A 19,837-nucleotide genomic window follows, 5' to 3' on the forward strand; every position below is an offset into this window, starting at 1 on the left:
TAAAATGAACACATACCTCCACTCACTCAGGCCACATGTGCTTCGCTCTCTGAATCTCTATCATTATTAAGGTTTCTTTATTTAAAACGAATGGCTTTAGCTATTTCAAACTAACAGTTTTCTGAAACATTCATCAAACTTTTCTGTCAGTCCAGCCTTCCTCAGCATGTCTCTATGTTTTATGACATGGTTAATCAGGAACACATTTATTTAGATGAAATTGGTTCTCTTCTTCTACCTGATCTAATGTCTTGTCCTTATTTGACTTTTTTGTTGATTAAAACATCATCTTTATTTCTTCAGAGTGTTAAGAAAATAAATTTAAAATAAGCTAGTTTTAAAACTTAACATGTCTTGTTTCAAATGGCCTAAATTGTGGTTTTAAATCAGTAACTTATTCTGCCCTATTGACCTTTATTTTACTTGTAGTTACACCAGATGATTTGTTAGGATCGTTTGAACTGCCTTTTGTCTGTGTGGGAAAACAATACAGGAGAAGTTGTAGCTTTTCACATTCATCTCTGAAAGGCCGTAAACACGGCAAGGGTTTCTGGCTTGAGATAGAGGGTCAGAGATAGCTCCTGGTTGGAGGAGCAAAGATACGCCTTATTTGAATAAATTAAAGAAAAGAAGATAAAACTTTCTACACAGAAGTAACAAATCAGATTTGCTCTTGCAACTCTCCAAAGATGTCTTTGCATGTCTTTGCTTTTCTTTCTTTCCTTCTTTCCATTTGTCAGGTAAATGAATGTATGTCTCCGTTGTTCTGCAGTTTCTGTTGTAAGTTTATGCATTGTCTTATATTGGATTAAACTCTGTAATTCTGTGATGTCAACACGCATTGTTGTTTTCCTTGTGGCCAAACGCGGCCCACTGAGAGGATCTTGGATCCAGAGGAAGAGAGAGCCAGACTTTTTCCAAAGTTAACTATTTTAGATTATTTCTTCCTTAACAAGAGTCATTTTGTTGTCTGCTGCAACGTCTATGCCGCTTACACCTGACTGGTGTTTTAAATTAAACCACTTTAAAGAAAAAAACTATTGAGGATTAGAAAGGTGGCTATACTCTTAAATATCTAAGTAAAAGAAATAACGCACAGAGACATAGTTCTTGCTGCTAGGCCATAGACGAGCCGGAGATTTATTACACTACCACGGATACCTCATTACAGTTTCTTCAGTTCAGTACAAAAATCTTCATCATCATTTCTTGTCACAAAAAATCTCCCCGAAGTCTTAATCTCGACCTGTTTTATACTTTTCCATCTTCATCAGTGTGTGTTGGAAAGTTTCAACCAATGGCGTGCAACTGTTGTTTTGCAGAAAGATTCTGGCACGCTTTATACTGAGTGTGTATTGGACGACCTTTAAAATATTTTGGACCTCACGAACTCAACATCTGCTCCATTTCAGAATTGCTGAATAGGACAATTTATCTCAAATTGTTGATTTTATCTTGCACAAACAGACATCCTTTCCAGTAAATTCTGGCTCCATTTGCGCTTTGCACGCAAATGGAAGGAAGAATTCGGTCAGGTTGACCTAGTGCGAAGCCAAAGTCTTTCCCGAAAACAACTCCTTTAAATAGTATTTCAGCTCCTACATAATCCCCCCTATTCCGCTTTCAAGTGGAATCCTAATTAACCTTAGCAGTTGTTTGTAATTGCTATACTAAGTTTACATATCTACCTGTGAGTACAACTCTGTATATAAACCTTAGAAATATATATAAAAGTCACTTAAAAGTGAAATAAAATGAATAGTGGGGGTAAACAGTGTTTCATGAGTTACTGTAACTAATACAACAATTCCAATACATTGATTAAACATTGCTTGGTCATTGCTTCGATGATTGTTCTTCCATTTGTATAAGGTCGAAAAACCCTGTTGGCCTTTTGTTGCTTTCCAGGGAAAAAATTACCTTATGGCCCCCGCTCGCCATGGGCGGCCACCAGTATTCCATAATCTGGCACAAATGTAACACAATCATGGATCCACAGTGACCAAAATCATAGATATACATGGTAACGATAGTACTTCAACATTGATACATAATCTTGATGACAATTATGAAGAAGTGTCCATAACACACATATAATCAGTGACTGTGTGATTTAAATGCTAATCATAATGATCAAAGTATTGGTCGCTTAATGCTTGTGCTCTTCCACGCTCTCTTACATTATCATTCATACTCACATTCTTGTTCATACTGTCTCACACATTCATGCTCATTCACACGTGTTTCTAGTGTGTTAACTATGTGTGGGCCACCCGTGTTGTATTGTATATAAAGTGTATAACTGTGTAATAAGTATGTGTAATGGTGTATGCAAACAGTGTCTTTTCCATGAGTCCGTTTATTCCAACCCAAGTTCGACTTCATTTCCCTTGAACCTTTTTGATCTTTCAACATTCCATAAGCCATTTTAATTCAGGCATCCATTGTCCTTGAGCTCAGCAGTCCTTCAAATCGATCATAGGTTCACTGGTCCGGGCGGCCTTGTGCTTAGTCCGTCTGATGTTTACCGTCCTTGGTCATCCATCTATATACAGTCCCTACAATCCATTTCCTCATGATAGGGATCACACAACACACAAGCAGAAAAATAACAATTAGTATTACTACCAGAGTTATTCCTATTTTAACTACAAAGGCTCCCCATTCACCTAAAATTTCCTCCAGACTTTTCCATGACCAGGTGTTCTTTCCTGCATTTTCTTTGAATTCCGATTTCAGTTTCTTCAACTTAGTCATTACTGCTCTAAATGTACCTTTTGGCGAGGTATTCATAGGGATATAAGTACAGCATTCATTAGCAAACATATGGCAAACTCCTCCCATATTGGCTAAGATCCAATCTAATGCTTGTCTGTTTTGTTTTGCCATTCTACTGGTTTCATGGAGTTGTTCTCCTAAGGCCATAAATCCTTCAACGGTAAAGTTGATCATTCTCTGTTGATTGTAATAAACATAGTTAATCCATTCAACATTTTTGTTAATTGTGATCCAAGGTAAGATAGATTCAAAACCTGCGCGGAGTTCATGTTGCGCTTTGAATTCATCTGGAATTCCTCTTGGTTGACCTATAAGATTCAAATATACTCCTTCATTCAACCGATAATCCCCCAGGTTTCTACGAAGCCTTGTTATATCGTTGTGCATTCCTATTAAGTCTTTAACTCCTTCATACACTAGGGTTACTGGTAATTTCATTGTCTGAATTAGTTAGAAATTCGGTATCTGTTAAACTCGCTGTCCATTTCCATTGTAAGTGCACATATCTAGTTTTACGAATCAATTTTGTGGGAACATTTAAATTGACACTTGCTGGAAAGAACACTGGTATGTACTTGTCTGGATTTCTATAAGTTGTGTGATACTTATCTTTGTCATTGGAGATGGATCTTGTGTCGTGAACAGTCGTCGTTGAGTCACTGTTTGTCCCCCCTGGAGGCTGTCTGAGAGTCCATTCTCTGTCACTTTGGTTCGTCGTGGTTGGTTTGTCCCGTGGTGTTGGCTGCAGATTGTGTAAGTTCGTCTCTGCCGTCACTGCTGCTCGGTTCACCACCTCTGTCAACATCCACAGTTGGACAGTTATCAGTATCAGTCTCATTGCTGTGAGGCTTCTGCTCATCTTCCTTGTAAAACTCAATTTTCAGTTTGTCTTTATTTTGAACTTTAGTGCAATGAGTCAAATGATGCCAAGTGGTACTTCCTTCTACTTGGACAGCCATTGGGGTTGCTCTCTTGACTTCATAAGGTCCTTCCCATCGGGCCTCATGCCATCTCCGTCTGTACACCTTGATGTACACCAAATCTCCAGGTTTCACCGGTGGTTCCCACACCGTGGACTCTGGACTTCTGGATTTTTCCTGCAAATAGATAACTCTATGGATAGCAGTTAGTTGTTCAACATAGTCTTTCAACTCAGTTTGCAATTGCTCAAGGGGAGGTCCCTTGAAAGGTAACCTACATTGCGACACAGCCATAGGTCTGCCAGTCAGCATTTCATGCGGTGTTAAATGCGTGCTTCTGTGCATTTGCATGCGATAGCTCATTAGTGCTAGTGGCAAAGCATCTACCCAGTTTAGTTTAGTTGATGCACAAATTTTCCGAAGCTTTGCTTTCAACGTGGCGTTGATGCGTTCCACCATTCCCTGGCTCTGAGGGTGGTAGACTACGCCAAAACGTTGTTTGATCTGTAGCTTTTGCAAAATGCCTTTAACAACTTTTTGTACAAAAGCCGAACCATTGTCTGAACTGATTTCAGATGGAATTCCAAATCTTGGAATTACTTCTCTTGTCAAAAATTTGATAACTGTGTCTGCTCCTAAGGTTTTTGATAGTACTGCTTCGACCCATCGACTGAAACGATCAATTATCACCAACATGTACCTTTTACCTTGAACTGGTTTGAGCATGTCTACATAATCTATCACCAGGTGTTTGAAAGGTCCGTCTGGAACTGGAATGTGTCCAATACCTGGTTTTATGCCTTTCCGAGCATTGTTTTCGGCACATATTTCACACTGGCTTAGAATTTCATCCACCATGTCTTGCATGTATGGAGACCAGAAACCTTGTTTTTTCAATTTTTCCATGACTTTTCCTCGGGCACAGTGGTCTAAGCCATGGGCTTCTGAGACCAATAATGTTAATAATGCTACTGGTGCTATTAGTAGGCCTTGGTGTGACCTCCATAAGCCATTTTCACTCATCGTAGCACCTCTTCGTGCCCAAAGATCACGTTCACTGTTACTTGCTTGTTGTTGCATCAAAATGACATCTTCCGGTGTTACAGCTGGTTCTAAAGCTATCACAGGTGCCAAGATGGCCATTTGGCTCCTGGATGCCATTTTTGCCGATTCATCTGCCATGTTGTTACCTCTCACAACGATGTCATTGCCTTTGCGATGTGCTTGACACTTGATCACTGCCAGCTTCGAAGGAAGCATCATGGCAGCAATTAATTCTTTCAGTTGTGCTTCGTGCTGCACTGGGGTTCCGTCTGCTCTTTTGAAACCTCTTTGTTTCCAAATTGCGGCAAATAAAAAGCATACGCCGTGGGCATAGGCTGAATCAGTGAACACATTTGCGACTTTTGACCTAGCCATTTTACAGGCTTCAGTTAATGCTTTAAGTTCCGCAAGTTGTGCAGAACAACCAACATGTGGTTGGTCACATCTTTCAGCTTTGATGGTTACAAAATTTTCACCTATTTGTTGTACCACTGCAAAACCTGCGTGGTTTCCTAGGTGGTCTCTGAAACATGACCCGTCAACAAAGTACGTGACTTCTGCGTCAGGCAATGGAGTGGATTCCAAATCAGGTCTGAGTCTTGTGTATTTCATTGTTTCTGCTACACACTCATGTGGTTCTCTGTCACAATCCAAAGGAATCACATTTGCTGGATTGTTGGTGATACATCTTTGAATAGTTATGTCAGGATATGTCAGAAGTAGCATATACTGCAAACTTCTTGCTAGTGTTACGACAAACTTTCCTAGATTTATTAACTCTGCGATTTTGTGGTGAGTTAATATTGTAACTGGATAACCCATTGTTATGGTTGAAGCTTTTTCATAAGCATGGTAGACTGCTGCTAGCCCCTGATAACATGGTGGCCAGCCTTGTGCTACATTGTCCAACTTTGTGCTGTAATAAGCAATTGGTTTTTTTCTTCGACCTGTACATGTTTCTTGCATCAAAACTGCTGTGACATACATGTCTTTTTTGTTCGCAACATATAGGTAGAATGGTTTGTCATAGTTTGGAACCGCTAGTGCTGGTGCACTCTGCATTTCACATTTCAATGATTCAAATGCTACTTTTGCTTCTAATGTCCAATTTAGCAGATTCTTTTGGTTTTGATGACCTGGTTCTTTCATGAGTTCTCTGAGTGGTGCTGTTTTTTCTGCATAACTTTCTATCCAATCAGCATTGAAACCTGTCATACCGAGAAATGTCATCATTTCTCCAACTGTTCGTGGACATGGAGCTTTGCTGACACCCTCTAGTTGAGAAGGTGATATGCCAATGCTCCCTTCTGAGAGTTGTCTACCCAGGTATTCTACCTGTGTCTGACAATACCGTAATTTGTCTTTGGAGGCTTTGTACCCTCCTTCAGCCAGTCTTCCAAGGACTTTTATCGAATCCTGGTGGCAATCATCCAATGTAGGTGACGCAATTAGAATGTCATCAACAAACTGTAGCAATGTGCTATTTATTTCCAATCCTTCTAAGTGCTTGATTGAACAAATGAGGACTGTGTTTGAAGCCTTGGGGTAATCGAGTGTAGCTGTACCTCTTACCTCTGTAAGTAAATGCGAACAAGTATTGAGATTGTTCCGCTAAGGGAATGGTGAAAAATGCTGAACAAGGATCAATTACCGTGAAAAATTTTGCTTCAGCAGGGATTGCGGTTAAAAGTGTGTGTGGGTTGGGCATTTCTGCCGATGATCTGTCTTCTACTACATCGTTTATTGTGCAAAGGTCATGTACCAGGCGATACTTTGACTTATCTGCTTTCAGAACTGGAAAAATTGGCGTATTGCATGGACTTTCAATTTCCACCAACACTCCTGCTGTTAACAATCCTTCAATGGTTTTGCTGATTCCTTCTTCTGCTTCTGGTTTTAATGGATATTGAGGACGAAATGGAAGTTTAGCATTTGGTTTCAGTTCAACTTTAAATGGGTTAGCTGATTTCACTAATCCAACGTCTGTTTCATGTTTTGACCATACTGATTCAGGAACTTGCTTTAACATGTCCTGCATTAATGGGTTTTCAACTGACTCATCTTTTTCTTCTGTTTGTTTTGTGTCATTAATCGGTACTGTTACCACCTGTGGTTTTGCTGTCATAGTAGTTTCACTTATTATTTTAATCATTGTTGCATCTTCTGATTGGAAAATTAATGGGCTTTCTGTCTGTTCCCATTTAATCTGTGTTGCGATTTTCATCATTGGTCCAAGATCTTTGGCATGAAAGTTTTTATTTACAAACAAGGTTATGTGGGGTACAGATTCTGCAACGTTGTACCATTGTGAAATGAAATCATTCATTTCTACATTTAGCGCTGCTCCTTGTCTCCCAACAATGATATATTGGGATACAAGGTTCACCGCTTCACCTTGTGTTTCTTTGTCCCATTGTTCTTCAAATTCTGTACTTTTCGAAATGTCATAGTACATTGTGCAATGATAGTCTAGAAATGGTTTCTTAGCTTCTGGAATTTGAACTTGAATGTACTGTCCCCATTTGGAAATTACCTCTTCAATGGAGTTATTAATGTCTCCAAGCCAATAAACTTTGGCTTTATGTTGTTGCATGAACATTTGAAGATCCAAACCTTCTTTTTCAACATACACACCTTGAGGAGAACACCAGATTTTTATTTTTAATTTACATAGAGCGTCTCTTCCCAACAGGTTTATTGGGGTTTGATCAGATACCAAAATTGGTATTTTTATTTCATTGTCATTTGTTGTAAGTCGAACAGGAGCTGTCATTTGGATTAATTGTCTTGTTCCCAAGAACCCTACTGTTGATACAAATTTATCAGACATGGGGAGATGTGTTGCATAGTTTGGGCTTACACAAGTGTAAGCTGCTCCTGTATCGACCAACATTGGAGTTTCTCTGTTTTCAATTTGAATTTTCAATATTGGTTCATCGTCAGCACCTGTAGCACCTGTAGTTAGAATTGGGTACTGACTCTCTCCCCTAGGGTCCTCTGGGCATCCCTAGTATCCAAAATTTGGTGGATTGTATTGAGCTGGTGAATTTTGTTGAACTGGTGGATCGTACGGAACTCCTTGAGGATCGTATGGAGTTCCCTGTTGATTACATGGAACTGCTTGGTGATTGTATGGGGCTGTCGGTGGACCTGGTCTGGCTCTGCCACGCGGCCGTCTTTGGAATGAGTTGTCACCATTTCGGCACTGGTCAGCACGATGTCCAAAACAACCACATGTCCAGCATGCTCCGGGTGCTCTGGGCGGACCGCCTCGTCCCCTGTTAGGCCATGAAGGGCTTCTTTGCTGTCTTCCTCGAGGCACGAATGGACGAGAGTTCCATGGTTGTGAATAAATATTCACCACTGGTTGAGAAGGCTGAGTCATTTGCGAAGTTGGAGTATACATCTGTGGTGCTGAATTCACCGAATTAGGACGGTTGGCTACATTTGGGGTGGGATGCTGGTCCCCCCTTACCACTGCAGCTTGGGTCTTAGTCTTGTTTTTTTCTTGAAGTTCTCCAAGCTGTAATTGAGCCAATTTTCTTTGAATGTTTTTGTCTTGGTCAGTGCGTTTTTGTTCATCTTTTCTGTATTTTTCTATTGCGTGTACCACATGATCACGAAATTCTTTGTGTGGCATAGACATCAGGGCCACCACCTCTTCGAGTTTGGTGCGCACTGGCTCAGGCATTACATCCACCAATGACTTTCGAAACACACCTGCAATCATTGGGTACTCGTCAACATCAAACTCCATTACTTCGTTCCACCTTCTCAACTGCCTGGCGACGTAGGATGCTGGATTCTCCGAGTCACCAACTGGTTCCGCTTTCATGTTCTTAGGGTCCACTTTGTTTGGAAATTCTGCCCTCAAGGCTGCCCAGATCATTGTTCGGCATGCATTTAGTTCAATCCTGTCTGCTCTTTCTTGTAGCATCCAGGGATGATCCTTCAAAATGTTCTGCATGGTGGGAATTCCAACAACTTTTGCTAGAATGGCTTTGATGTCTCCAAGTGCCAAGATTTTGCCAACTGTCTCTTCTTCAAGTGCTCTTATCCATCTTCCTGCACTATTATGAATGTCCGGCAACCGCGAGATTAACCCTACCAGATCCATCGAGGCAAATGGCAAATATTGAGCAATATCTCCTTTTAATATGATTGGTAATTGTTTTGAGGGGTCATAACGATCAGGTTTGCGTATGTCAGGTCTGGATCTCAAATCGTATTCTTTTTGGTTTGGGGCTTTTTGTTCTTTGACTGGAGTGCTTGTACTTGGACCAGCCATTGCTCCGTCTTCACCATTATCACATCTTGACTCTGTTTCAGCTAATCGTACAAGGCCTTCATCAATTTCTTCCTCTATGTCCTGTATCTGTGTTTGGTTTGCTTTACGTTCTATATTAAAGACTTCTGGACCTAACTTTAACCAATAAGCATCTCCGCTTCTGCGTCTTTTCAGATGACCTGCGTAGCCATCAAAAAATTTATTATTATTGCTTCCAGCGTAGCAGTCAAGAATTTTAATATTTCCAACTGTCCGTGTTGTAGAACATCCGGCACCAGAGGTTTGACTTCTGGTTTGGATTGGCGGTAATGATGTGTCATATCTGCCAGCTGGCTTATAGCCATCTGCATTTGCATATGACGTTGGTAGTTCCATGCTTTTTGAGTGCTTATTATTTGTGCTACTGTCTGTAGCACTTGTGCTCGTCTGTGGTGCACCTCTGGGTGGAGCTGGTGTTTGAACTACTGTTGATCGTGGTGTGTGCCCTGTAGAGGGTCTGTCTAATTGAGTTTCCAGCTCATTGTTTTTACCTTGTTTAATGTCCCTAATTTGATCATCATTCCTGTATCCAAAATCACCTGTGATATTCAGAACTCCTGTCAGGGCTGGATACAACCCAGCAGGGTTCATTTGATCATCATCTGGTTTTTCATAATTATTTTTCAGCTCAATTACCTGCTGCTTTAAGTTTTTCCGGTATTTTTCACCTTCTTCCTTGAATAGTTGTAAAATGTTTAATTCTAGTTCTCTTTTGGCTTGTCTTTTCTTTCCTTTGTTTTTTGCTTTGTAGTCTGCAATCCGAGTTTCCATCTGTTCACAAAGGGAAAAGTCAAAGCTCCCGTTTTCTGGCCATGGGCACAGAAGTCCTTGCGTTCTCTTTTGCCACTTCTTAGAAATTTTTGGAATTTGAGAAGCATATTCTGGGTTTTTTGAACCAATAATGACAATAGGTATGTTGCTCATCTTGCTTATTTAGCCGTTGTCTCACTATTAGAATTCTATTTAAGTTTTGCTGTCTTTTACAGTTTTGTTGTCCTACGACTTTTTATTTTTCCAATTGAGTAAAAAATAAGTTGATTTTTAGTTAGTTGTACTTGTAATATTTGTTCCTTGTAGTATTATTGCTTATAGTTGCTAAATATTATTACGTGTGTTAAGTATTCTTCAATAAGTGTAACTGTTAACCAAGTTTTTTACAGTTATTCAACTCTACAGTAAAATATACATTTGAAAAATGTTTAACATAGTTCAGTGTCACAGAAACAATGATTATTTGGATAAAAGTCTGTATGATGTGAGTCAACTCAAGGTTTTAGGCTTAGACCTCTTCACCGTTGTAAGCAGAGGAGAGAAAAAAAGGAAAAACTAAACTTCAGTCTGCTTCAGTCCGAAATGAGCAAAGGTGGGGGCCAACTTTGCGTAATAGGAAGTGGGCCGTCTTAAATATTATGGACTACAAATGGGTGTTAACCAAAGAATGGTCTCAAATCACGACAGATCCGGGACCGAATGACGTGTGGTGGAGAGAGAGAGAGAGAGAGAAAGAGAGAGAGAGAGAGAGAGAGAGAGAGAGGATAGGGGCAGGGCAAGAGAGAAAAGTGAGAGAGGAAAAAGAGTGAGGAGGGAGGAAGGGAGGGCAAGGGGTAGGGAGAGGAGGGGTGGGAGGGAAAGTTTGTGTGTGTATTTCTGGGAAATTCAGCCAAGAAACTCTTTTCTTTCTCCCAACTTTTCTGAAATATAGCAGCAAGATATGGATATTTCCTATCTATATTGCACAGCATAAAATTAGACGTTACAAACAGCGTTAAACAATTGCAGTCAAAATGAAGACCAAATTTCAACTTTAATACAGAGCACAGCGGCTTCTAAAGCTCAACATTACTTGAAAGCAGTCAGTTATTTAATAAGCCAAAAAGCCAAAAACATGCACATTTCAGATTTTTACAATATATACAGGCATGCCAATCAAATACTTACACAACAGACAACATACATTCCCAATTATTCAGCATTCAGCTCAGCAACATTCATTCCATTTGCATTTCTACTCCTTATTCTTTCCTTACTCCTTCTCCTCCCTGGGGATTCTAGTTAGTGTAATTATATTTATTAATATATTTATTATAAATATATAAAATTTAGTTGGCTATTGATTTAATTAGCCACTGTCCAATTTTAATGTGTGCACACAATTAATTATATTAGGACTTCAGTTATTTTAGCCAAAGCTGACCGAAACACTTAAACTCCTCACCAAAAACTCAAAGAAATGAAAGAACATTTACTGCAGTTTAACTCACAAAGTAATCTGTAAAACTCTATTTTCTTCACTTGAACTTCTTTATTCACTTTTTACTCATTTTCAACTCTATTTCAGGCCACACATCATCTCATGGAGGACTTTGGTTTCTCCCACCAGACGAGCTTTTTGCTCTCTTTGTGGATGGGATATGCCGTGGTCACTCCTCGGAGAAAAACACATTCCCTCCGCTAAGGAAACTCCGCTGTCTCTCTCATGGAGACATTCGGTGGTCTCACAGAGAAAAGAAGAACTGTCCTCTCCTGGCCTCTTCTTATTCTTATTCTTTATTTTTATAGCGCTTTTCACAGAGATCCCAATCTCTCTTCGTGGCTCAGCTGGTTTAATGTTAAAGTTAAGGTTCTTGGCCTCCTGCCAAATTTAACAAATCGTGATATATTATTTATTAGTCAGCTCAATGAAAGTGCCTGTTCAGAAGAACTACACCAGATTGGCTGATATATGGTAACTTATAATGGAAGAAATTCCTTGTTACCGTCAACAAAACGGGTGAGACCAGACTGAAAAAGTGCTTATTTTCCGAGCTGCATGTTTCCAGGATGTATGAGATACCTATGAGTCTCAGATTTTTGGCAGCTCGTTCTTTGCGCAAAGAAATTACTCGCCTATGGTAAGCAGAAAGAACTTAATCACTCTTTTTAGCACTTCAGACCGCCAGCAGACAGGAAACCGTTCTGTTTTTAACAAGTGAAAGAGATAAAAGCTTACCTCTTTCCTGTGATTGGGCCCAGACGGCTCCCGTCCGCAGTCAGGCTGAAGCGAGTCACCTTTCTTCTCCTGGTTGTTCAATTGTTCATTCAAACGTCGGGTGTCACCACTTTTATTGAGGATTAGAAAGGTGGCTATACTCTTAAATATCTAAGTAAAAGAAATAACGCACAGAGACGTAGTTCTTGCTGCTAGGCCATAGACGAGCCGGAGATTTATTACACTACCACGGATACCTCATTACAGTTTCTTCAGTTCAATACAAAAATCTTCATCATTTCTTGTCACAAAAAATCTCCCCTAAGTCTTAATCTCGACCTGTTTTATACTTTTCCATCTTCATCAGTGTGAGTTGGAAAGTTTCAACCAATGGCGTGCAACTGTTGTTTTGCAGAAAGATTCTGGCACGCTTTATACTGAGTGTGTATTGGACGACCTTTAAAATATTTTGGACCTCACGAACTCAACATCTGCTCCATTTCAGAATTGCTGAATAGGACAATTTATCTCAAATTGTTGATTTTATCTTGCACAAACAGACATCCTTTCCAGTAAATTCTGGCTCCATTTGCGCTTTGCACGCAAATGGAAGGAAGAATTCGGTCAGGTTGACCTGGTGCGAAGCCAAAATCTTTCCAGAAAACAACTCCTTTAAATAGTATTTCAGCTCCTACATAATAAACTTACTATAATCAAAGCCACTGATGAAATTCATTTTTAGAACCCTATTCCTTTCAAATATTAAATATTTCGCCTCATAATTTCTCACTAATCTGAACTATATTACTGCTGTGATTTTCATGCATATCCCCACAAACTGTTCTGTGGCTTCATAGTGTGTCGGCGTAGTCGTCTCCGAAATCAATCATCATTTTCAGAGCACTCAGGATCAGAGTGTCGACGTCTGGATTCAGCTGAATTTCATAACTGTAGTTCTTCATTGGGAGGATGCAGTTCATTGGGATCCCCAGGCTGGAGCTGAAATCCCCCATCTGTATTAAAAAAAAAAAAAACATTTATTTTGACTGTTTTTTTTTCTTTTTCCCATTTTGAATAAGTTTTTCTATGACTCACCTTTTTCTTTAAATGTTTGCTCCTGTAGACGTTTGTCAGATCTCTTTCCGTTTCCTCACAGGCTTCATCAATGTGGGTGAGAATCGCCAGCTGAGGGATTCCTGTGGATACAGAGTTTTTTTCTTGTATCTTAATATTGTATTATGAATAAATACACACTATATATAAAATATACAATAACTATGCACTCTAACAAGTACATAAAATTAATTCTCAGATGAGAAGGAGAATTTTTTTTGAAGTGGTAAATATGACAATGTAAAAAAGACTAAACTACAAAATGTTACTAATGTTTTACAGTTGAAGGCCTCTCCCTTTGTTCTCTTAGTTATTTGCTATGATGCATCATACAGCTGTTCTAAACACTATGAAATGTTTGGACATGACAGTAGCTTCCTAATTTTTTTTGTCACATTTTATACCTGTATTTTGTAACCTTTATGATTGTTGAAGTAAAATTTTAGTATTTTGTTTAGTTGTGTTTACAGTTGCATTACTTTACTGAACACAAGTTTGTGTATTTTTGTTTCTTACCCAGATCACTGGCTGCTTCTCTGATTTCACTCATTTTATGTAAAACAGAGGATTTCATTTCTGATGCATTAGCAGAATAAATGCAGACCAGAACATGAACTCTGTCACTGATGGACGGAAAAGAGTTGTAGCCAGGATCATCGTCAGAAAGGGGAGATGAAGGAATAAACTGGGGAAAAACATGTTGTATATTCAGTACAATTGAAATTAAAATATACTTTCCACATAAAGCAAGCTAATAATAATAATAATAATAATAATAATAATAATAATAATAATAATAATAATAATAATAGCCTTAGGACAGTGGTTCTTAACCTTTTTTGAGGTACCGAACCTCCCAGTTTCATATGCGCATTCAACAAACCTCCACCCACCACACAGACAATAAATTGCGGTATTCTGATTTAGTAATGTAATTATAGTAGTTGTATTAACACCCCCACGCCACTAGAGGCAGTACCAACCCCGAAAAGATGTGACTAAGGAGCAGATTTAGACTATAGAATTTGGTAAAAATGGTGAGTTTTGCTGAATTAATTAAAGACAAGTTCAAATCGCTCAGAGTGGAACTCCTTCAATCAGTGCGCCTCCGCAGCACTGATTGGCTAAGCAATGTAACATGATCCTCTGCAGCAAGTGATGACAAAGAGGCGCGTCATCATGACTTTACACAAGTGTGTCTTTACCTCCGCGGCAGAGGCTCCGCCGAACCCCTGAGACCGACTCATCGAACCCCTGGGGTTCGATCGAACCCAGGTTAAGAACCACTGGTTTAGGAGAAGGAATTTTTAAGAGTAAAAAATATATATATTTGTACCCTATAACCATCCTTCACGTGTCCCTTCAAGGCCAGTTTGATGTCGTCTGTTCTGACTCCTCCACACTCTTCCAGACCCATGATGTCATTGAACACAAAGGGATAAAAGTTTCCCCTGCCTTGTTTCTTGATTTTATAGGTTTGATGCTGAGAGAAAAATAATATGCAAGATGTTAAGCTGTGTTTTGTGAAAACAGCTGACAATTAGCTGTTAAAAATACATTAAAACTATAAGAGGGTTTATACAGGAATCCTAGACTTGAATTTACTACCTTTTTCTACCTCTACAATATTTTTACTACCAACACAAAATACCAACACAAAATTTTGGGAGATCGGTGATCTCCCAAAATTAAGATTGGTGATCTCATGACAGTAGATCATGTTAGCGTTACACTGTAACACTAACAGTTACACTGTTACTAAACTGTATAATGCTAACACTTGGCTATATTTGGCAAGAATAGGCTTTTCTCCTCCAGCACATGTAATTGGCCCATCTTATTCTAATGTAGACACTTCAGAATAAAACAATTTGAAATTTAACTTCATCCTCTTTCATTCTAAATAAACCCTAGTTATAAACTGCCAAGCAACATCTGATTTCATTGTCTTTGATCAAAATTAAGCATATAAAAACCCAAGTAATTTCTTAAGTTTATTTTTTTGTGCATATTTAAGTCTTAATAGCACAATTAAATATTTTGTGAAACACAGGCATTTTTGTGGTATTAGCAAAGTCATTCTAATTATAATTATAAAAGAGTGCATAAAGTTATGTATTCATTGGTCATTTAATTTCAGCATTAAAAGAAACGTCTTAGATTGAGTTTTAATCTTTATGGAGTGAGAACAATAAAGGGATGAATGGATGAATGCCAGTAGGTTTTTTGCATCTTGCGTATATGTTTTTGTTTCATCATACAGAATAATATTTCAATGACTGAATGAATATGTGATGTCTTAAAATGTATGGGATAATTTTTTGCTTCTCACCATAAAAATTGTAGAAATTTCCTTTTATATAATCAATGGGGATGGAATAAAATTTGACGTGATTAATAGTAAATATTACATATTTACTTAAAATCAAAAGGAGGGAAATTATGGTGGAAAATTACTATTGGTTAACATCCGCTGATCATGTTATATTAAATACTTGTGAACTCTCACCAAAAAACCCGTTTAGATTTAACACACAAGGTTGGAAGTTGTCTTGCATCGAGAAAGTCTAGTGCTCCTCTGATGCAGAGATCTGGTCTTTGTCCCGCCCCCAAAGCCAATGACCAATCAACAGCTAACTCCAAACCAGCCGGCGAAATTGGAACCGCAGCTCTCGGGATCAGGGAGCCGGGTGGTACCAGGCTGGAAGTGCTAATGCAAAATGTATCAATTAAGATGAAAGTATAATTCAAGCCCAGAATCAACAGTAGTTTAAAATGTATAAAGGAGTCATATTCCCTGTGGATGCAGGGTGAATAAGGAATCACAGCAATTTCTACATTTTATAAAGAAATTAGTTAACATTCTACACAACCATGTGGAGACTGAACTGATACACCAAGGAGACATGCATAAAAAGTCATAAATCATAAAAATAAAAATAAGCCTTTAATATCAAAACAATAAGTTATACTGACCATTTTTGTGAAACTTTTATCAGTGGTTGTGTTGTTGGCCAGAGCTTCTTCAGTCATTCTCCCTTGTAGGACGCTGTTGACAGAGTTGATGAAGCTGGACTTTCCAGCACCAACTGGTCCATGGAGTAAAACTCTGATGGCTTTGACTTCTTCATTTTGAGGTTGGAAATTCCTCATGTACCGCAGAAGTTCATGTGTGTTTCTGTTCAAATGTGAAAATAAAAGTTACAACTTAAGTGATATTTGTCAGAATAAGCTTCTGGTCTCTCTTCAGCTTTGTGGAATAATTTGTGATTTTTTAGGATCATTGTAAAAGTCAGGCTGGATAGTGGCACAGTAGCACTGTTGAATTGCAGTAAAATGATCCTGTACTGTTTTAAATGCTGGGTCACTAACTTTGGCCATGATGTGGTGTTCTAATATCTGAGATAGTGTGGTTATAGTTTAATTGATCATAGGGAGATTTTGTTTTTGGATCAAGTCCCATCTGCCTAAGAAGTTAATAAAGGGAACATAGGTGTCTGTGTAAGGGAAAGTGCCCTGGACTGTGTTTGGTAAATTGCTGGTAAAACGTGACAGGGCTTTTGCACATTGTAAGCATTCAGAGATACAGAAACAAATGTACTCACTCCCATGATGTTTCTCTCCACGGAGTTGTTAAAACTGTGATAGATTTAAAACAATGTGTTTAAAAAATTCAGCCTTGCAAATAATACAAATAATAATTTGTAATTTATATTAGATTTGATTAAATACACATGTTCAGACAGTCAAGCAACATTGTAAACACCCAGTAAGTTAAATGAAATGATTTGGGGAAATCAATTGCACAAATTGGTAAGTTTTGTAACTCAAACTATTTGTTTATTTTATTACGTGATTAGAGTTTAGAGAATCCAAAGCAATTATGATAAAGTAACTCAAATCTAAATGTCTAACTAATTTTATTTAGTATGTTACAACTTAACCCTTGTGTGTGCGAGGACTGAGGCAAATAAGCTTTACGTGTGTGGTGTCACTTAGACCCCATTTCTAAAGACAATGGTTAAACTATTAACTATGTTAGACTCTTAGACTAAAATGCTCTCTTTAATCATACTTATTTAAATGGGCTACATGTTTATATTACAATTAAGTAAAATTAACTCGAGTGGTTCTTTTATAAGCAACTTAGATCCTTACTGCAATTTCTCAATCCAAATGGGGAAACCGATTGCACAAAACCCTGTGAGTAGTATTAAAATCCGTGTATGGTTCGTTCTTTGGTTTTTCCGTTTCAAAATAGAATTGGAAAAACAAAACAAGCATGTATTTATTTGATTTTTCGTTTTTAACACAAAATTAGAAAAACGTCAATTGCAAAAATAAAAAAGAAAATGAGCTGTCAATTTTGATTTTCATTATTTCATTTTTGACAAGCATTCTGTCCCGGAAGTTCTCCCTGTCCGGTTTACCCAGGGGTTGTATAACACACATTATGCAGGCTGCCGGGAGACAAGCTTGTTCATTTCAGGCTATATAATGTAGTACCTTCTGCCAGCTGCAAGTCAGTTTAAGTAATGCTCCTGTGAGAAACAAATTATACCGGAGATCTGGTCACCGAGAAAAATGGTTAGCCTGAGATTTTAGTTAAGTTTTTTATTTTGAAAGGCCAGTGCACAGGGGAGTGGCTTTCCACTGCAGCCATACGTGCCTTGTACGGTGGCCGACAGGTGCAAACGCGCAGCAACAGAGAAAAGATGCAAACAAACAAAAAAGGCGCAACCAAATGAAATTCAGCAAACAAAAAAAGAGACGCAAACAAAAAGACTACAACCACAAATAAAATGCAGCAAACAAAAAGAGAGATGCAAACAAAAAACGAGACACAAACAAAAACCGAATGCCGCAAACAAAAAGAGAGACGCAAACTAGAAGAGAGACGCAAATGTAACCGGGTTCTGCTTCACTCCACTGTACCAGGCCGGCCCAAGTAACCCCTCGACTCTTTGTTGTGTAGTTTTTTAATGAAGGCAAGGAGTTTCTGGGTGATCAAGCAGTTTATTTCCTGAATGATAACATATCGGGGATCGAATCAGTGCAACGGCTCAGCTTCAATCAGCACACTACAACAGATCGAGCGTTATGTTAGCTTTTTAACTAGCACATGAAGTGTTTCATAAAAAAAATTAAAAGTACAAAAATTGGTGCCAGGCATGTATCTAGTAAATATTAATTACAGACTATTTATCTAAGTTAATAAAAATTATGTTTTATCTGTTGCTAACATTTTTCTACTCGGTGTGCTGAAGAATGCAACTCACCTCTCGTGCAGCTTTCACAGACTGGCAGATTACAGGAGCCAGCAGTATATAACCAGCCACACAGAGAGGGGGCACTATTTCCCCATTGCACTGATACATAAAGCAAGTGAGATTCTACAACCTAAAAACAGTTACACAAACAAAAAGAGAGACGCAAACGACGACGGACTACTGACGTGAGGACTCGACAGACTTTTCGCAAGTAAGATGGACATATTACTGTGTATTTTTTTGTGATTAGAATATTACTATACTGTATTTATGTCTACTTGCAAAATACCAGCTAATGCTAGCTATAGTGTTTGGTGTTCAGCCCCCGCTCTGAAAGCTAACCGAGATTCCGTAAATCTTAAAATGTTTCAGTCATTCTGCAACATTTAGATTATCTGATACAAGAGCCTACTATAAGAAATGAAACAATATTATAAAAATCATAATATAACATTCACCAGCAAAGTTTACACAGATGACAATGGCTATTATTTAATTATTTAACTCTGTCAACGTAAGATAACGCCAAAAACTCCCGTGTTTGTTTTGAAGGTTTCCTACGACGTGAGGAAGAAGGAAGAAATGTCTTTAAGAGAGACAGATTCACTGCACAGAATGGATGAATCTCGTATCGGATTTTGGACCCAATCTCAGCTGCTGAATCGCTCTTAAGCCAGAACTCGTAGGCTGGAAAACGTATGTGTGTGCATAACCATGTATGGCCCAGGGGTGGATCTATGGGGGGGCCTGGGTGGGCAGCTGCCTCTGCGCCCGGACCCGGATGGGGGCCCGGGTCTGGAGGTGCCAGTGAGAGAGGGTTTCAAGTCGCTTTAATGTCGGATTATAGATGACGGCGCGTCCTGCCTGTTCAGAAAGGTGCATTTAATGTAAAAGTTACTTTCCCTCAATGGAATATATAGTAGTCAGTCCCAGTGACTGTTTCACTCACGGTTTTGCCGAAGTGCTTCTTGGGTAAAATTCAAATGAGAAACGCCAACAGTTTCAACTACCCTCCCCCCCCACCTCCCGGTCAACAGTTTCCAGAAGCGTGGGAGATAGACGTCAGGGGCCCAGTGATTAGTTAGGGGCCCGGTGATTGGTTAGGGGCCAGGTGATTGGCCCGGCCCGACGCTGACTTGTTCCGCTAGTGGTATAGCCTAATGTATATTATTCAGTATTAATCATTATTTATTTATGTTTATATATATAAATATATATTGATAAGACGAGAGCGGTCCATTAGGCATCTGTCCTTTTATTATGTCTATGTGAGAAACGGCCTGATCTACAGAAGACGGGTCCTTCAAAGGCCATGAATATGGACGACCAGAAGAGAGAAGATGTAGCCTCCGGCTAGCTGCCTAGCCTCCATCTCGGCGTTATGTTGCTTAGCAACCGTGACAACGTGAAGCACAGA

At 38.9% G+C, this 19,837-nt stretch overlaps 2 protein-coding genes and 1 long non-coding RNA gene across 3 annotated transcripts in view; all 3 read right to left on the reverse strand.

The window, feature by feature from the left end:
* The window catches only part of LOC148160497 (uncharacterized), a 133,552-nt gene that overhangs the window by 19,375 nt on the left and 94,340 nt on the right, over window positions 1-19,837 (reverse strand). The window lies entirely within an intron of this gene.
* LOC148160498 (uncharacterized) lies at window positions 1,108-12,339 on the reverse strand. Its single transcript, XR_015765081.1, has 2 exons — window positions 12,059-12,339; window positions 1,108-3,875 (listed from the first exon to the last, which is right to left on the reverse strand). It is a non-coding gene; the product is annotated as an uncharacterized LOC148160498 (long non-coding RNA).
* Window positions 12,889-14,567, reverse strand: LOC148160499 (interferon-induced protein 44-like). The gene is made up of 4 exons (XM_088011849.1): window positions 14,487-14,567; window positions 13,667-13,835; window positions 13,133-13,233; window positions 12,889-13,050 (listed from the first exon to the last, which is right to left on the reverse strand). The coding sequence occupies exons 1-4, from the start codon at window positions 14,565-14,567 to the stop codon at window positions 12,889-12,891; spliced, it is 513 nt and encodes a 170-aa protein (XP_087867975.1).

Source organism: Poecilia mexicana, unplaced genomic scaffold (genome assembly GCF_051168715.1).
Source record: "Poecilia mexicana isolate PSO_F unplaced genomic scaffold, ASM5116871v1 scaffold_2, whole genome shotgun sequence".
In the NCBI taxonomy this organism is placed as follows: domain Eukaryota; kingdom Metazoa; phylum Chordata; class Actinopteri; order Cyprinodontiformes; family Poeciliidae; genus Poecilia; species Poecilia mexicana.